Source organism: Rhinolophus ferrumequinum, chromosome 15 (assembly GCF_004115265.2).
Source record: "Rhinolophus ferrumequinum isolate MPI-CBG mRhiFer1 chromosome 15, mRhiFer1_v1.p, whole genome shotgun sequence".
In the NCBI taxonomy this organism is placed as follows: domain Eukaryota; kingdom Metazoa; phylum Chordata; class Mammalia; order Chiroptera; family Rhinolophidae; genus Rhinolophus; species Rhinolophus ferrumequinum.
In genome coordinates this window covers 32,258,244-32,273,589 of record NC_046298.1, presented here as the reverse complement: position 1 = coordinate 32,273,589, position 15,346 = coordinate 32,258,244, and the positions used below count along the sequence as shown (strand labels likewise).

The 15,346-nt window shown below is 44.3% G+C and overlaps 1 protein-coding gene across 1 annotated transcript in view; it reads left to right on the top strand.

Moving 5' to 3' along the window:
• Positions 1-15,346, top strand: part of ZCCHC14 (zinc finger CCHC-type containing 14) — a 61,369-nt gene that overhangs the window by 13,754 nt on the left and 32,269 nt on the right. The window contains exon 2 of the mRNA XM_033127037.1: positions 10,763-10,886. Within this exon, the coding sequence (XP_032982928.1) occupies positions 10,763-10,886 (124 nt within the window). The remainder of the gene's footprint in view (positions 1-10,762; positions 10,887-15,346) is intronic.

Below are 15,346 nucleotides of genomic sequence, written 5' to 3'. Positions count from 1 at the left end.
TAGACCTCCCTCTCGTTTCTGCCTGCTTTCTGGCTGTGTTCAGTTTATTGTTTTTTAATACTTTGTCCAGATTTTATGGTTATCTGCATGAAGACTCGTCTGACTATTCAGCCATTGTTGAAAGTAGAAACACCTGCTTTTTATAATCCAAGTGTTATGGTGAATATGGGGCATGTGTTCTAGGAAGGAAGTGGAGCTGTGAAGGAGGGTTTTACACTATGACATTTTTCTTTATAAAGAATAAGGTTCCGGGCAGCCTGTTGGCTCAGTTAGTTAGAGCACAGTGCTCATAACACCAGGGTCGCCGGTTCGATTCCCACATGGGCCAGTGAGCTGCACCCCCCACAACTAGATTGAAAACAACAACTTGACTTGGAGCTGATGGGTCCTGGAGAAACACACTGTTCCCCAATATTCCCCAATAAAAAATTTTTTTATTTTTAAAGAATAAGGTCCTGTGCAGAGGAGAAAAATTAGCTGGCTTGGAGCCTTGAAATTAGAGGGTCGTTTGAAGAATGCAAGTGAGATGTGATTTAGGTGTTCTGGCATTTAGTAGCTGCTGAATAACTGAAAGGAGAACCTGGTGTGTGGATGAACTTGGCAGGAGAAGTGTGAAAGGCAGGTTCGGGGTCTCTTTTACTTGTAGTCAGTGGAATTCATTTGAGCAAATACCATTTACCTGTTAGATGCAGGGTCTGGTTATATCTACAGTAGGAGGTAAATCTTGAATTTCTTGACCGAAGATCTTTTCTGTTCATTGCAGTTGAGCCCTTTCTGGCCTGATCTTTCTGTGCATGGCTAGCCGTAAAACAGACTTGGTCTCCAACTCAGAGCAACTTTGCCTTGTTCATAATAGCTGCCCAGTCAAGACTCTATAGAAATAACACCCAAGGGCCTGTTTTACTGATACTTTCTAGACCTTTGATGCTTCCCGCTCATTTCTAGCTTATTTCAGTGCCTGATCTTACCCTCCTGGATGCCTGCAAGTTCTGTAACTGAACTTATATTGTGGATAGTATCCCATGGGGATCATGAAGCAACCATTTGAATGTGCTAACTGCTCTGAATGGTTCATCTCAGGCAGTTGAATATTATATGGGAAGCCAAAATGGCCATTATAACACAGTTTACTTATGATTAGACATTGATCCAGTTTCTCAAAGAAAAACCCAAATTTAAAAATACTTCTGGCCAAAATATGCACAATAACAATATGGTAAATAATGTGCATTTAATGTCACAAGTCCAGGAGGAAAAAGTAACCTACGCGAATGCTGCACCTGCTGTCCTTTTGGATGTGATGTCCACGGGGTGAAATTCCCCCTGAAATTGTGTGTGGAGGACTTACCGTGCCTCTGCAGCTGAACTTGTTTTCACTGTTAGCCATTTTTGATGTTACAATTTTTGACATTATAATTGAAGTTTTTCTTGAAGGGGCAGGGACTGTCTTCCTGGTTGTGTTGTTTTTATATTCAGACAGTGTTGCCTTCAGAGTTTAAGGTTGGGTTGTTTGTTCCCACATGGCTGTGCCTTTTAAACTTCTGCTTTTCAAAATGTTTCCTTATGACCCCTTGCTGTCCCTTGTGGCTCCTTACTGCTCACATTCCCCAGCAACCAGTGATTTCTTTAGGCTCCCGCTCCCCCCCCCCCCTTAAATTTGCTGCCTGTTAGTTGCTCTGTTCTAGAATACCCCGAAGCCTGTTGAAGTTGTGTTTACGTAAAGCTCTGAAGGAGAGGTGGGGTCGTGTGGCTGTTCAGACAAAGTCCCTCTTGCCACCGCCACTCCTCAGTTGTGTCACTGACCTGGATAACTGTGGCTGTTTATTGAGCACCTGCTTAAGTGACAGGCTTCTGAAGAGCCACTTTCCAGGGAATAGATACTTTAATCGTGTAACAACCCTAAGAAGTTGACTAAGTTGCTATTTAACCCCATTTTCTCGGTTTGCATAGTTTAGGAAGTACTGTCTTTAGTCAGCCCAGGCCTCTTGCTTCGAATCCAGGCTGTTCTGCACTCAGTTTCCAGAGCAGTGATTCCGGATCCCTTCAGAGCTGTTTGTACCAGGGCATGCTCCCCGCTTCCAGGTTTTGGTTTAATTAGCCTGTTGTGGGGTGTCCTGGAATCTGAATTTCTAAAGGCTTCTCAGGTTTGCACAGTTAGGGCTGGGCACTCCAGGTAGAAGCTCCACGACTCTGCAGGCTGCTTGTGGAAGACCTTTGCTTTACAGTCACATTGCTGGAGCTCATCTGGTTAAGTCCTGAGATTTGCTGAGATTTTTGAGTAATAATCTTTTTTCTCTTTTCTTTTTTTAATGAGTAGAGCTCTAGGGTAAGAAATATTAAAAGGAATGTTTTCATGTGGAAAACGATTTTTGGTTAGCATTGGCTTTCAGTTGGCCTAAGTCAGCAAATAGCTTTCACTATTAAACTCTCTATTTTCTTGTTCTGGTTTTTAGAGACAAGTAATTACTATTTTAGTAAAATGCTTACAAATCAGTCTTGTTTTTGATTTTATGTATTTTTTTCCATTGACTTAAAAGTATTTAACAGATGTTATTCTTTCCCGTGCCGATGAGAAGGGTTACTTGGAAAACAGATTGAACAATAAATGACCGTAGTCACTTAGGCGTTCAGTTTTGCACTTGAGGGTACCTGACCCTGCTGCCCCATTGGCACTCAGAAGCTTCAGCCAAGAAGGTCTTTCTGCCCAGCTCTTCTTGTGCCTACAGGCCCTTCCTGCAGGGCTTGGCTTGGCTGGCTCCTTCTCCAGTTAGGCCTCAGCTCCTCTATTGTTTCTGGACCCCCAGGAATCGTGCCCCCGCCCCCTGCCCCCACTCTTGTTTGTTCTCCCACGAGGCCTGCTGGCCGGCGCCTCTCCCACCTTGTGGAGGCGGGCTCAGCACCTCCGACAGCTCCACAGCACCCAGCCCCGCAGGGAGACGGTGGACAGGCAGTCATCAGCACCGGCCGGGTCCGTTTCAGGGGCTGCTCCTCCTGTCTGACGTGTTTTTGTTTATATCTTGTGGGAAGGTACTTACATTTAGACTCAATGTCTTTAACTTTTTTTTTTTTTTGGCTTTTAATTCTAATAGTGACGTTCCTTGCAGAAATTTGGAAAACAGAAAAAAAGATATTTTAAATCGCTCAGAGGTAATAAATACTATTATGGTGCATCATCTTTGTTTCAATACCTGTTTGTGTATGCACACAATTGACATATTGTAAATTCTACGTTGTTTCAAGACAGAGTCAGAAACAGAGAGCAGAGGGATAGTTACCAGAGGGGTGGGCGGGGTAGACGGGGTGAAAACGGTCAAGGGCAGTATAGTCAGTGATATTGTGGGAAGTTTTCACGGTGACAGATGGGGACTAGACTTAGTGTGGTGATCAGATTGTTAGGTATAAAAATGTCAAAACACTACGCTGTACACCTGAAACAACTGATATAATATTGTTTCAGGTGGAATACAACTGATATAATATTGTATAGCAATTACACTTAAAATGTTTTACAACAAATGACCCAGAAAAAAATTCTACCTTGTTTCATTGATCTAAGTGTGAGCATTCCCCATGCCTTATGTTTTCTGAAATTATTTTTCAAAGACTGCATAATATTTTATCATGTGGATATACATTTATTTAAAGATTAATCTTGCTGGATACTTACGTCGTTCATATTTATTTTTTGCTCTTTTAAAGCAAAGTTGAAGCTCCTTGCGCACAAACCTTTGTATCACCGACTGTATTCTTAGGGTAGAGTCCTCCCAACATGACCAGTGTGTCCAGAGTTACAGATGTCATGAATATTTATTGCATGTGCCCAGTTGCTGTCCACACAGTTGCACCGATTAGCATTTGCTAGTTGGGGGTGAGATCGCTCTCCTTGTAACATTATGTCTAACCGTAGTTCAAATAATCTCACAGCTATTTCATGCTAGTTTGAGAATAGGCGGTCGCTTGTCTTGGTGGAGTCCATTTTTAAGTGGAGTGTCTATTTAGGGGAGAAGCTAGCAATCCCCCCCGTCCCCCGGTTGCAGGGAAGGGGACATGGAAAATGGTGGCTGTCTGGAGCTCGTCCCCAGGCATGTGTCCGCAGTGCATTTTTGTATGTGCGCCACAGCAGGGCAGTGACAGTTGAGTCAGCACAGACCCTACTCCCAGGGAGATTCAGCCTCACAGAAGAGACTCTCTGCCAGGACCTCATGAGTGTGTGTCCAGTCCAGGGGTTGTGGCAGAGCTTGTCTCCATTAGGGCACTTGACCCTATTTAATTGCCATCCCAATGAGAGTGGGAGCACCGTAGTAATAATAGCAACTAACATGTTACCGAACACTGACGGTTTTTCCAGCTCACTAACCACTTTAAATGCATTTTATTTAATTCTCACAAAAACCCTATGAGGTAGGTACCATTATTCCCACTTTGCAGTCTGCGCGAGCTGAAGTCTTGGCCACAGTCACGCAGCTGCAGGGGCTGTGCTGCTGCTGGAACCAGGGCTGTCACCACTGCAGCCAGGCTGTGCCCTCCTCCTGGGATTTAATCTACACCACCCTAAACCTCTGCAGCTATAGGACTGCTCCCTCCTGGCCAGCTGACCTTGGGGAAGTTCATGATGAATGTCAGTCATTCTTATTGTTAAAGTAGCGGTAACGATTCCTGCAAGGATTAAGTACATGGATTCATGTGTATAAAAGCATAATGGAACTGTACAAAAGTGGTTATAATACTAGTATTTTTCATTATTTTATTTTCCTTGGCTTCTTACAGACTGTTCGTATCTTAGACTTTCAGTGTGCACCTTGCTTTTTAAACTTCACGCATATCTTAACGGTCTTTTCATGTCAAAATCTAGCGTTCTCACTCTCCCTTTTGTGTACACCTGCCTGGTATTCCAAGCGTAGATGTATCGTTTTATTTTAACGAGTTCCATATTAATGGCACTTAATTGTTTCCAGTCTCCTGCTGGTCCATATACCGCTATAGTGGAAACCTTGTATAGGTGCTGTTTTGAATGTTTTGGGGTATATCTGAAGGTAGATTGTGGAACTTTTAACTTCATGCCTGAGGGAAGGCGTGCCATTGTCTTTTTGTCATAGTTCCCAAGTGATCCTGACACGTCGCCTAACAAATGGGCTGTCCTGCTGCCTACGGCCTCCCCTTCAGTTGCTTATGACCAGTGATTCATTTAATGACAGCACAGCTAGGACATTGACGCTTTGGTTTCTCAAGATGTTAACCATTGCTTTACTGTTGTTGTTTTTTTAAAACTTCCTCTGCGTCGCTTAGATGTGGAACGTTTGAGAGCATGCTGCATGCCTTGCCCTCTTCTGGGCTTTACATACGTGAGGGCACGTATGTAAAGGGTAAGTTTTAGGGCCCATCTTCAAACACTTAGTGGGTAGGGAAAATAAATCTGCTTGCACTTGCAGTTCGAGTTCAGCACTGCATTTGTGTTAGAGCGATTACGTTGTGGGGATGACGTGATGAGGGAAGGCCTCCTGTAGACTTTCTCTGATTCGGGCTGGATTTTAGGAGGTTCTGGTTAGAAAGGAGGTTGCTCTTGTCTGAAAAGTCCTACGACTTATAGTAGAGAAAATGAATGAGGGTAGTGTTTCTCAGCTTCGGGGCTGTCAAGGTTTTGGCCAGAGACTTCTTTGTTTTGAGGCCTGCCCAATTGAAAACAATCAGAGGTTTTCATATTGCAGGGGATGAGGCATCTTAGGTATCCTTTGTGCTCATCACGACTTCAGATTACATGACACCCGCTTGCCAAGTGTGTCAAAGAAGCACGTGTGTCTTTGATAACACACTTGGATAACTTTTTAGTGCAGTTGGCTTTATTTGCAACCCTGTTTATTTTAGGCATTTAATACATATTTATAGGAAGGGTCATTAGGCTTCATCAGACAGCTCCAAGTGTTGTGTTTTGTTCCTGTTTTCTTCACAAGGAAAGTTAAAACCCCTGATTTGGTGCACACTGCCATTTTCTGAGCTGTTTCAAATGCCTGTTAGGGGCATGAAGTGAGGCTTTTGGAAACCCAGGCCTCCATTCGGTTTATCTGTTGCAGTCAGCGTTTTGGGGTTCTTCGGCAGTCCACGTACATTATAGCATGTCCCATTATGACTTTGAGGGGTCTTTAATGAAATCGATTTTTAATAATTAAAACTCTCTTCTAAAAACTGTGGTCCTGGTCCGTGAATATTAAAAGTGAGGTTTTTTTTTTTGTTTTCATTTAAAAAAAAATTTTTTTTTTAAAGTGAGTTTTAAACACAAAGCTTTAAAGCAGCCAGTGTAGAGTTAGGTTTCTTTCATGGACTAAGGAAAACTGTTAAAGAAAAGTGTAAATATCTGAGGGAGGGAATCAGCAGGGGTCATGCTGTCCAAGGGGCGTCCTCTAGGCTGATGCTCCATATGGTTTGTCATCTTTGCATCTTATCCTTGGGTGGGGTCTTTGAGTTGATCTGATTTAATTGTCTACACAGCTCTGGATTCCTTTTTGCATCCCCCCTAAAAGAAGGTTGTTTGGCCTGTGAAGGTTCTGATCATGGAGAGCTCCTTTATCTTGAAATACTCCTGCAACAGCGGCAACCCAGGTTGCTGGTTACAAAGGCAGGGGCTCAGCCCTGCCCACCCGCAACCCCCCTCAAGACCTTCTGAATCAGAACCATCGTTTCAGTAAGATCTGGAGGCATTTGGCACATTAAAGTTTGGAAGCAGAGGCCAAGTCTCTATTTACGCAGCTGTGACAAGGAGAGGGTTAACTCTGAGGCAGGCGTGCGTTGTGAGGCTAGGTGGTGGGACGTGAGCCCGCTGCTGTCTCCCTAGGTGTGTGGCAAAGTCAGACCACAATCACTTCCCAGGCAGAACCACAGAATGGAGTGTGTGCCTCGTGACTGGTAGCTCGCTTCAGAGTCAGATTTCATTCATGGCTAGAGCTTTGCAAGTCCTGTGTTAGATCTGGTGAAATACTGTGATGATTGCATAGTACATAATTTAGACTGCAGATATTTTACTTTGAGATAGAGGTGCTTTTTGTTGTTGTTAGGTCAATCCTGAATTTATTAAAATCCAGTCATACATTTTACACATACTTACTAAGTACCTATTTTGTGCCAGGCACTATTTGAATTGCAGAGGATACAGCAGTGAACAAACAGACAAAAAGTCCTTGCTTCACTGAGCTTCAAGAAGTCCTTGCTAAGGGTCGGCCGGACGGCTCAGTTGGTTAGAGAGCGAGCTCTCAACAACAGGGTTGCCGGTTCAATTCCCACTATGGGATGGGGGACTGCGCCCCCTGCAATTAAGATTGAAAACGGCAACTGGACTTGGAGCTGAGCTGCGCCCTCCACAACTACATTGAAGGACAACGACTTGGAGCTGATGGGCCCTGGAGAAGCACACTGTTCCCCAATATTCCCCAATAAAAAATAAAAAAAAAGTCCTTGCTAAGAAGGTGACATTGGTGATGGCAGTGAGGGGACCATTCCAGGCAGAAGGCGAAGCAGAACCCGGCTGCTGAGCCCACCCTGGGCGGCTGCACTAGATTGAGCCGAGGGGAGAAGCGGGAGATGTCAGAAGACGAGCCAGGCCCTGGCGGCTCATCCAAGAGGCTGGCTGTCAAGATGCAAGGGAGCATGCTGGGTGTTCATTTAGAAATAAAGCAAGGAGCTTGCATAAAAAAGGACGTGGAAGTGAAGGGAACATCCCTTTAGGTGGAGTCGGGCTCTGTTGTCGGAGAGCATTTTCTCAGCACCTTCCTCACGGTAGCAGAAGGCGACATTTGGAACTGATCAAGTCTTCATTCTCGTGCACACCGAGCTGGTGACTGGAGCTCCGCTGTGAGCGTGAGTCAGAGAGCATCTGAGTTGAACTGCGTAGGTCACATGGGCAAATTAACTTAACCAAAAATAACCCGAAAAACAGCATTTCTGGGAAATGCAAGTGAAGGCAGCTTTCAATGTAAACAAAGGAGCAAAGTAAAGATAAAGGCTTGGTTGGAAAAAGTGAACATTTGGAAAACTAAAAAGAAATACTTTGGGGGAAAATACTGAGGAAAACAAATATTTCTCTTGTAGCAGTTACAGTATGAAAGTTTTATTTATGTCGTGCAATGCGTATGTTTCGATAGGGTAACGCAGAGGTTCCTCCTTCCTCTCGGTAGCATGGCAACTAGACCTACACCCTTTAGCTTTTCCTGTTCATCCACGGAAGGGAGCTTCCTGTCCTCTCTGGGTTTTCTCTTGGTCTTTGCTGAGAATTCACAAGATGGTGGCTGCAGTCAAAAACCTGGACTTGGCACCATCAGCGATTCACCGCCTGGCTGCAGTTAGTCACCTGGGGAGCTGAATGCACACAACAAAAGAAAACCACAACCAGTGTCCCAGCTGCACTCCAGAAATTCTGATTGAATTGGGGCGTGTGGGACTTGGCATATGTTAGCATATATTCTTCCAGTGCCTTGAGGGTTCCACGTGCAGCCACGGTCGAGAACCATCCTTCCAGTCCAACTCTCAAGCTGTGTTCTCCTGGCCGTAGCACTAAACGTTGTGACTGTAGTGCGTTCTCCACTCAGCCTTCGCTCCCTCTCCCATGCTCCCGCAGCCTGAGAGTGTAGAGGCTGGTTTTCTGTTTGTGGCTGTTTGGCATGTTTTGGGCTGAGCAAATGGTTGTGTGCGCACGTGGCTTGGGGCAGGAGAGGTTTGTTACTAGTCCAGACAGCTCAGCTTCTTCTTAGGACCACAACTTAGAATTGCTTTCCAGGGTAGCTGTGAGAATGTGGGGTTCCTGAGAATCAGGCCAAATGGGATGGAAAGTGCTGTGGTTTTGTGTATCAGATAGTTACAGATGTTAACCCCCTGAGTTGTTTCCCATGGTAATATTTACTTGGAACTAAAAATCTTGCTTTTTGAGTAATTACTTGTACTTATTAGTTCTGTTGTTTAATAGGAAAAGAAGTTCATTTCTGTAGTACTCTGACCATTTGGATAATGAAAGAAATTTTACCAAATCTAAGGGAAATAATCCCATTTAGTTCGATTATAAATATAAGTGATTAAAAATTTAACTGTCTTGATAGCATCTTCGTAATGTTATCAAAAGATTTGACTTTTTGAAGGAGTACTGGATGGGCAGGGTTATTTCCTTGAGTTACATTAACTTCCAGATTACCTAGACTTATGGTAAGTTCCTTTTCACGGACGGTGTCTCTTGGTACAGGACCTGTCAATGCTGTGCTGTGTGTGCCCAGTGAGACGTGTCCCCACAAAGCCGGGGACGCCTTCCTGCTCCAGGGGCTTTGACAAAGGTGGGAGTAGAGAGAGCTTGTTGTGTGTAGGGCATGTGGTCTTACTGCGTGCAGTTCTCTGTGAAGGACTGGGTGTTGCTGTCTATTTAATGTGGCACGTGCTAGCAGGAGTGGCGGCAGCCTCCATCCTTTCCTCCTCTCTGCCTCTGCCTCAGTGCCCCCCGGACCAGACCTTTATGCGGGCGATGGGGTCTGTGCTTGCCATGCACTTACAGGTTCTTTTGATCAGCTCCCACCTACTTTCAGGTAATGAAGTAAACTAATGAGAATGAAGGCCAGAGAACTTAGAGGGACACTTATGTCTCAAGTAGAGCCTGTATCAGAATCAGGACTGAAAGTCATGCTTCTTTTTCCCCAAATGGTTCCCCTTTATTGTTTGTGTAACAGTGTTTCTCCACCTGTGGAAGCTCATGCCTCTTTTGATAAACTTTAAAATTTTAATTGTCTTCTACTGTTCTTTGAAATTTTGACAGACATTGAATTGTGACTTTGATAAGTTACAGCATTGGTCATTTTTTTTTCTTTTAAATCCTGCAAATCAAATATATTTGGCTGTAAAATTTTCAAATACAAAGTTATTATTAAGGGGAAACAAAAGTTATTGCACTTTCCCCACCAAGAGTCTCCTCTCCTCTCCTGAGGTTACTACAATTAAGAGTTTGCCATGTCCTTCCCGGCCTCTTTCCATTCATTTATGCACAGACACATTCATTTTAAACCAAAAAAAAAGAGGCAGTGATAGAACGATACGCTATGACTTGTTTTTAATCTTCCGGTATGTAGAAGAGCTTTCCTGGTCGTTTTATGACTGTCATAGCCCATCTGTGGATGCACTGTCGTTTATTTAGTTGGGTCTTTATTTGGTAGCTATTTAAGATGTTTTCAGCTTTTCACTATCACAAACGTGCTACAGCGAGCATTCCCCCCCAGCACACAAAAACATGTTTTTCACATGTTTACTTTGTATGATGAATTCCTAGAAATGGAATTGTAATACAATTTCAGAATATGCTTTTATAAAATATACCCCCTACTAAATCCAGTTGTACTCCATTCTTTACTATTGATTTTAGAGCATTTCATGATTTATTCAAGGTCTGTAGAAGGACAATGTTAAGTCCTGCTGTGATTAATTTTATAGGTTCTGTCTCAGTTATAGAAATATATAATTCATGGCAACTTGGCTGACATAATTTTATCTAGATGAGTAAACCACAGACACGAGACAAATTCCCATATTTTCTTAAAGTTATCTGAGCTGTTTTTAAATTGCAGTGGTGAGTGATGATTGGTGAACTTTTTGTGTTTCGTAGGAAGTGCTTATTATTGCACTAGTCCATGTTTTCTAGAAAAAATTGAAACTATAGTAAACATAAATGACTTTTAAATAACAATGGAAATCATTCCACATGAACCAAACGGAAGAAAATACGACGATTATGTTTCTGTTCCTTCAGGTCACTCCGAGAACTGAGACCCCCGTCAGCAGTGTCAGTAATAGTTTGGAGAATGCACTACGTACATCAGCACATTCCACTGAGGAGTCGCTGCCCAAGAGGACTGTAGGAAAACACTCCAAAGGTGAGTCTGTCCCCGCAGCGTTGCAAGGAGGGAGACGCACTCGAGTGTAGAGGGGCGATTTTGCAATGATGTTTGGTTACATGCTTTCAGATCTTTCATAAACGCTAGTCATAGTAAGGTGTATTATTTTTCTAAATTCTCTAATGCATGAATGTATCTTGGCTGTAAAAAATCTCAACTGCTGTTTATTAAGGGGGAAAAAATGAAAGTGGTTGTTATACCCTCCTCCCTGCCCCACGCTAAAATAAGCCCTGAATTCTAGATCTAGCAGCACTCTCCTGGAGAACATTGTGCAATAATGGGATGGTCTTCATCTGCACTAACTCGGTTGCCAGCGGCCACACGTGCCCTTGGAGCACTTGAAATGTGGCTCAGATAACTAAGGCCCTGAAAATTTATTTTTACTTCATTGCGATTGCAGTAGCTCAGTGGGGACGGTGCAGCTCTGAACGTGGCGGGGGCATGTTGCAGACGAAGCTGCGAGCTTCTTGGTTCTCGTGGGCCTGACCTTGTGCAGCTCGCTGGACAGTCAGCGTGCTGTCCAGTTGGGGGGCTTTGTGAGGTGGCAGACCTTCCAGCAGGAAAGTAAGGTAATGTGTGGGGTTGGCAGCGAACTCCATGTCTGCAGTCATCAGGGTGCCAGGATGACCCCACCTCAGATGGTCGTCGTGAGACCCTGGAGTATTCGAGGCTGGTGGGTCCCTCACTCAGCTGGCCTGTGTTTCCCCCCTTGTTTGTGTCTCTTCTAGAACCGAGCTGCACCAAGGAGGGAGCCACTTCTGCTTGTTTTGTGTGTTTTCCCTTCTCTGTTGTCTTCGTCTCAGACACAGTGTTTTGTACCTCACAGATGCTTAATAAACACTTTGCTTTTAAAATAAAGCCCCATTCTGACAAAACCATAGAGAGTCAGCTATCCCTGACTTGGGTCAGATGCTGGATATATCTCTGTCCTGGTAATGGCTGCACGCGTGTTTATGTATACGTCACCATGTTAGGGCGTTAAAGCAGCAAATCCTCATAGCAGCCCTGGGATGCAGTCAGCTTGTTTTATATAATCCGCTCCAGGGACTGTCATGCTGAGGACGCAGGGCCTCACCTCCTGGGATGGGTGGCTGCCACTCAATCACAGGGACTTTCTCTCCCTAAAACGGCTCGTTTTCCTTCTCCATGTCACCCCGGGAGCAGTGCCTCTGATGGGGTGTTGCTCCCTTTGTGCCCAGACCATCCAGCATGGAACCTGTGCCCTGTACTCCCCTAATCTGAAGGGCTGGCCTCTTCTTCACCAGTGCTTTTTCCTCGAGACATAATTATCGAGACCCCTTGCTCGTGTTTTGTTTTGTTTTTAATACAATTGCAGAACATGTGGCTATTGCCTCCGTCATTCTCTTGTCTGTGTGTGTTGGTGCCCAGAGAGGCAGCAATGAGCCAGCGTCAGCATCACCTCTGCCAAACGTCATTAATTATCTACAGGATTCTCCATCCAGTGGTCATAGGGAATAACAGTTTCTTCCATCCAGAAATTGGCAAGCAAGTTACCTTGATTTTATTAGTCACTTCTCGTAATTCTCTGTTGGGCCTCGGTGGTTAGTCCTCGGAAAGACTAAAGTCACTCTTGAGTGTTATCACTATAAAGTTTTCTCACTGTCTTTTCTGTAGCCGACCTATGTTTTGGAAATCTAAACTGATAAAATGTATTCATAAAGAGGTCAGACTTCTGCATTTCTTTTGTATAAAAGCTCAGGGAACAGCAGTGAGGACCGTCTGAACGCCTGACTGCTCTGGTCAGGCTGGGTCCCGAGCTTGTTATGTAGACCAACCCCATAACCTTCCTGAGAGCTCTGGGTGCTCAGTTATACCTGTTTAATTCTAAGCACAATCCCATGAAGAGATAATTACCTCATCCTACAGACGGGAGAACTGAGTCACAGGTAAATAATTTATATCTAAAGCTAAGCTGGGATGCCAACCGGAGCTAATGCTCTTAACCACTTGTGTTAGGCTAAAGAGTATAGAAGATCAAAGCGAAAGCATCGCCTTTTTTTCTATACGAATCTTCTATAGGAAGATTTTCAAGTCCAGGAGTAGAGAGAACAGGACAGTGCTGCCCGCATCTGGCTTCAGCAACACATAATCGACCCACCGTGTATTTTTGGGGGCCCTGCATTGCACAGGCATCCTGCACCCTGGGAGAGCTCCACGTCTTCCCCAGCGCAACCTCTCATTTGTTAGTGAAACTTCAGGAGGTGGTTACAATGTACGTGGTGAGGTCGAAACTACTTTTAATAATCCTCGAAGTGAAAGAAGGTCTGTAGCTTAGCTCCCTGGACTTGGGTAGTTATCTTTAAAAATTATCCCTTTGTGCGACAGTGAAAGAGTTGCATCGAAGTTCATTAAACTGCAGATCATCTACCAGAAGTTCTAAACCTTTTTGGTCTCAGGACCCCTTTGCATTCTTTGTTTCCCCCCCCTTTTTCCGCCTCCTCACCCCCCACTCCGGTTCAAGCCGTTGTTTCTCAGTCTAGTTGTGGAGGACACAGCTCCCTGGCCCAGGCTGGGATTATGAGCCTTGCGCTCCCCTCGGTGGAGGCAGTCGGTCGGCAGCTCTCGCCAGCTGCTGGCCACTCACCCTGGCCACCGGCCGCTCATGGCAGCACACGGCAGGCAGCATGTGGGAATCGAACCAGCGACCTCCCCCCGAGCCACTGGGCCCGTCCCCCCACTTTGCATTCTTAAAAATTGATTTCAAAGAGCTTTTGTTTATGTCGATTTTTATCTATAGATATTTACCATGTTGTAAATTAAAACTTTTTTTTTAACCTAAATTAATGCTTTTTGTTGTGTGCCGCTACGGTTTTTGTGTTTGTCATGTAGCATTATGATGACAAAAGGTAATTAATTAAAAGACTGAACCCCTAAAATCTTGTACTTTTGGTAAAACAAAACCCAACCCAAAGAATTAAAACAAGAATTCTAGTAAGACAAGAATTAGAATAAAATCTAAATTCTAAACTACCAGTAGTATGTTATTTTTCTTGGGTGGGATTGGGGATTCTAATGTAACGTGCGTTTGGAATAGAGAAGGCTTGATAATTTAAAAACTATTGGCCCTTTATTCAACATTGTATTACGAAGACTTTCAAACGCATAGTATAGTTCAAAGCGTTTTACAGTGAATATCTACCACCTAGGTTCCACAGTTCCATTTTACTTTACTTGCTTCTCCCTTATCTGCCTGTCTCTCCATCCATCAAGACATTGCATTTTTTAAGAGGGGAGGGGGCTCTAGAAGAGGGTAAGCGAGGTCTAATATATGGGGATGGAAAGAGAACTGACTTTGGGTGGTGAACACACAATGTGAGATATAGATAATGTATTATAGGATTGTACACCTGAAATCTGTGTGACTTGACTAACAATTGTCACCCCAATAAACTTTAAAAAAACAAAACAAAAACAAAAAAAGACATTGCATTTTTTGATGTGTTTCACAGTAAGTTGTTTACCATTGGTATAGTTCTCCAGACTTGCTGTATTTGTCACATGTGATCATATACATGTGCTGCACGTGCACAGCCCGCTCCAGGAAGAGGAGCGGCTTCTCTGTGACCCCTTCGCCTCTGCACCCTGACTTCATTCAGCACCCTCCTCTCTGGTCACGAATGACTCTTTGGGTGACAAGTCAGCTGGCTCTTCACCTGTCATTTGTGATCACTTCACCTCAAACTCTGTCCTCCCTTGTTTTTTTTCTGTTTTTAAATTGTGGAACATCAAATAATATACACAAGCGTTGGTGTTCCACAGGTCTGCTGAGAACATGCTGGCCTGGTTTTCCTCCTGCCTTTCTGTCCACTTCTGTTTCCTTTGCGATTTTCTCTTTTTCTGCCTCTTAAATGTCAGTGCTCTCCAGGCTCTTTTCTGGTCCCCCACTTAACAGTGTCTAAGCGTTCTTCTTTGAGCTTGTGCTGAAACCACTGTTGATCTGTTGATGACTTCAGATCTGTCTGACTTCAGAGTCCAGCTAGGACTCTTCTCCTGGACCCCAAATCCCTGTGAACCTGCTGGTCATTGAGTATTTACACCTAGATGGCTCACTGGTACCTCAGTCAGTTATACCTAGAATGCAACCATTACTTTTGTTGCCGCCCTCAAAATGGGTTTCCAGTATTTGTGATTGATACCTGCATTTGGGCACTTGGAACAAAACCTGGAGGTCCATGACTGCTCCCTCTCCCTCTCAAGGGGTCTCAGCCCTCACAGTCCTGGTAGGTCTGGCCTTGTAGGGCCATCATGTTTCTTCTTCCCATCACTGGGCCACCATCCTGGTTCAAGACCTCCATCTTCTCTGCTGCCTGTGGGTTCTCTTCTGTGGCACGTTTTCTGAGTGGGGACCTGTCCAGCATGTTGGATCATGGTTCCCCTGCTTAGGAAGCCTCTCGGCACCACTGATGGCAGCAGCTGGT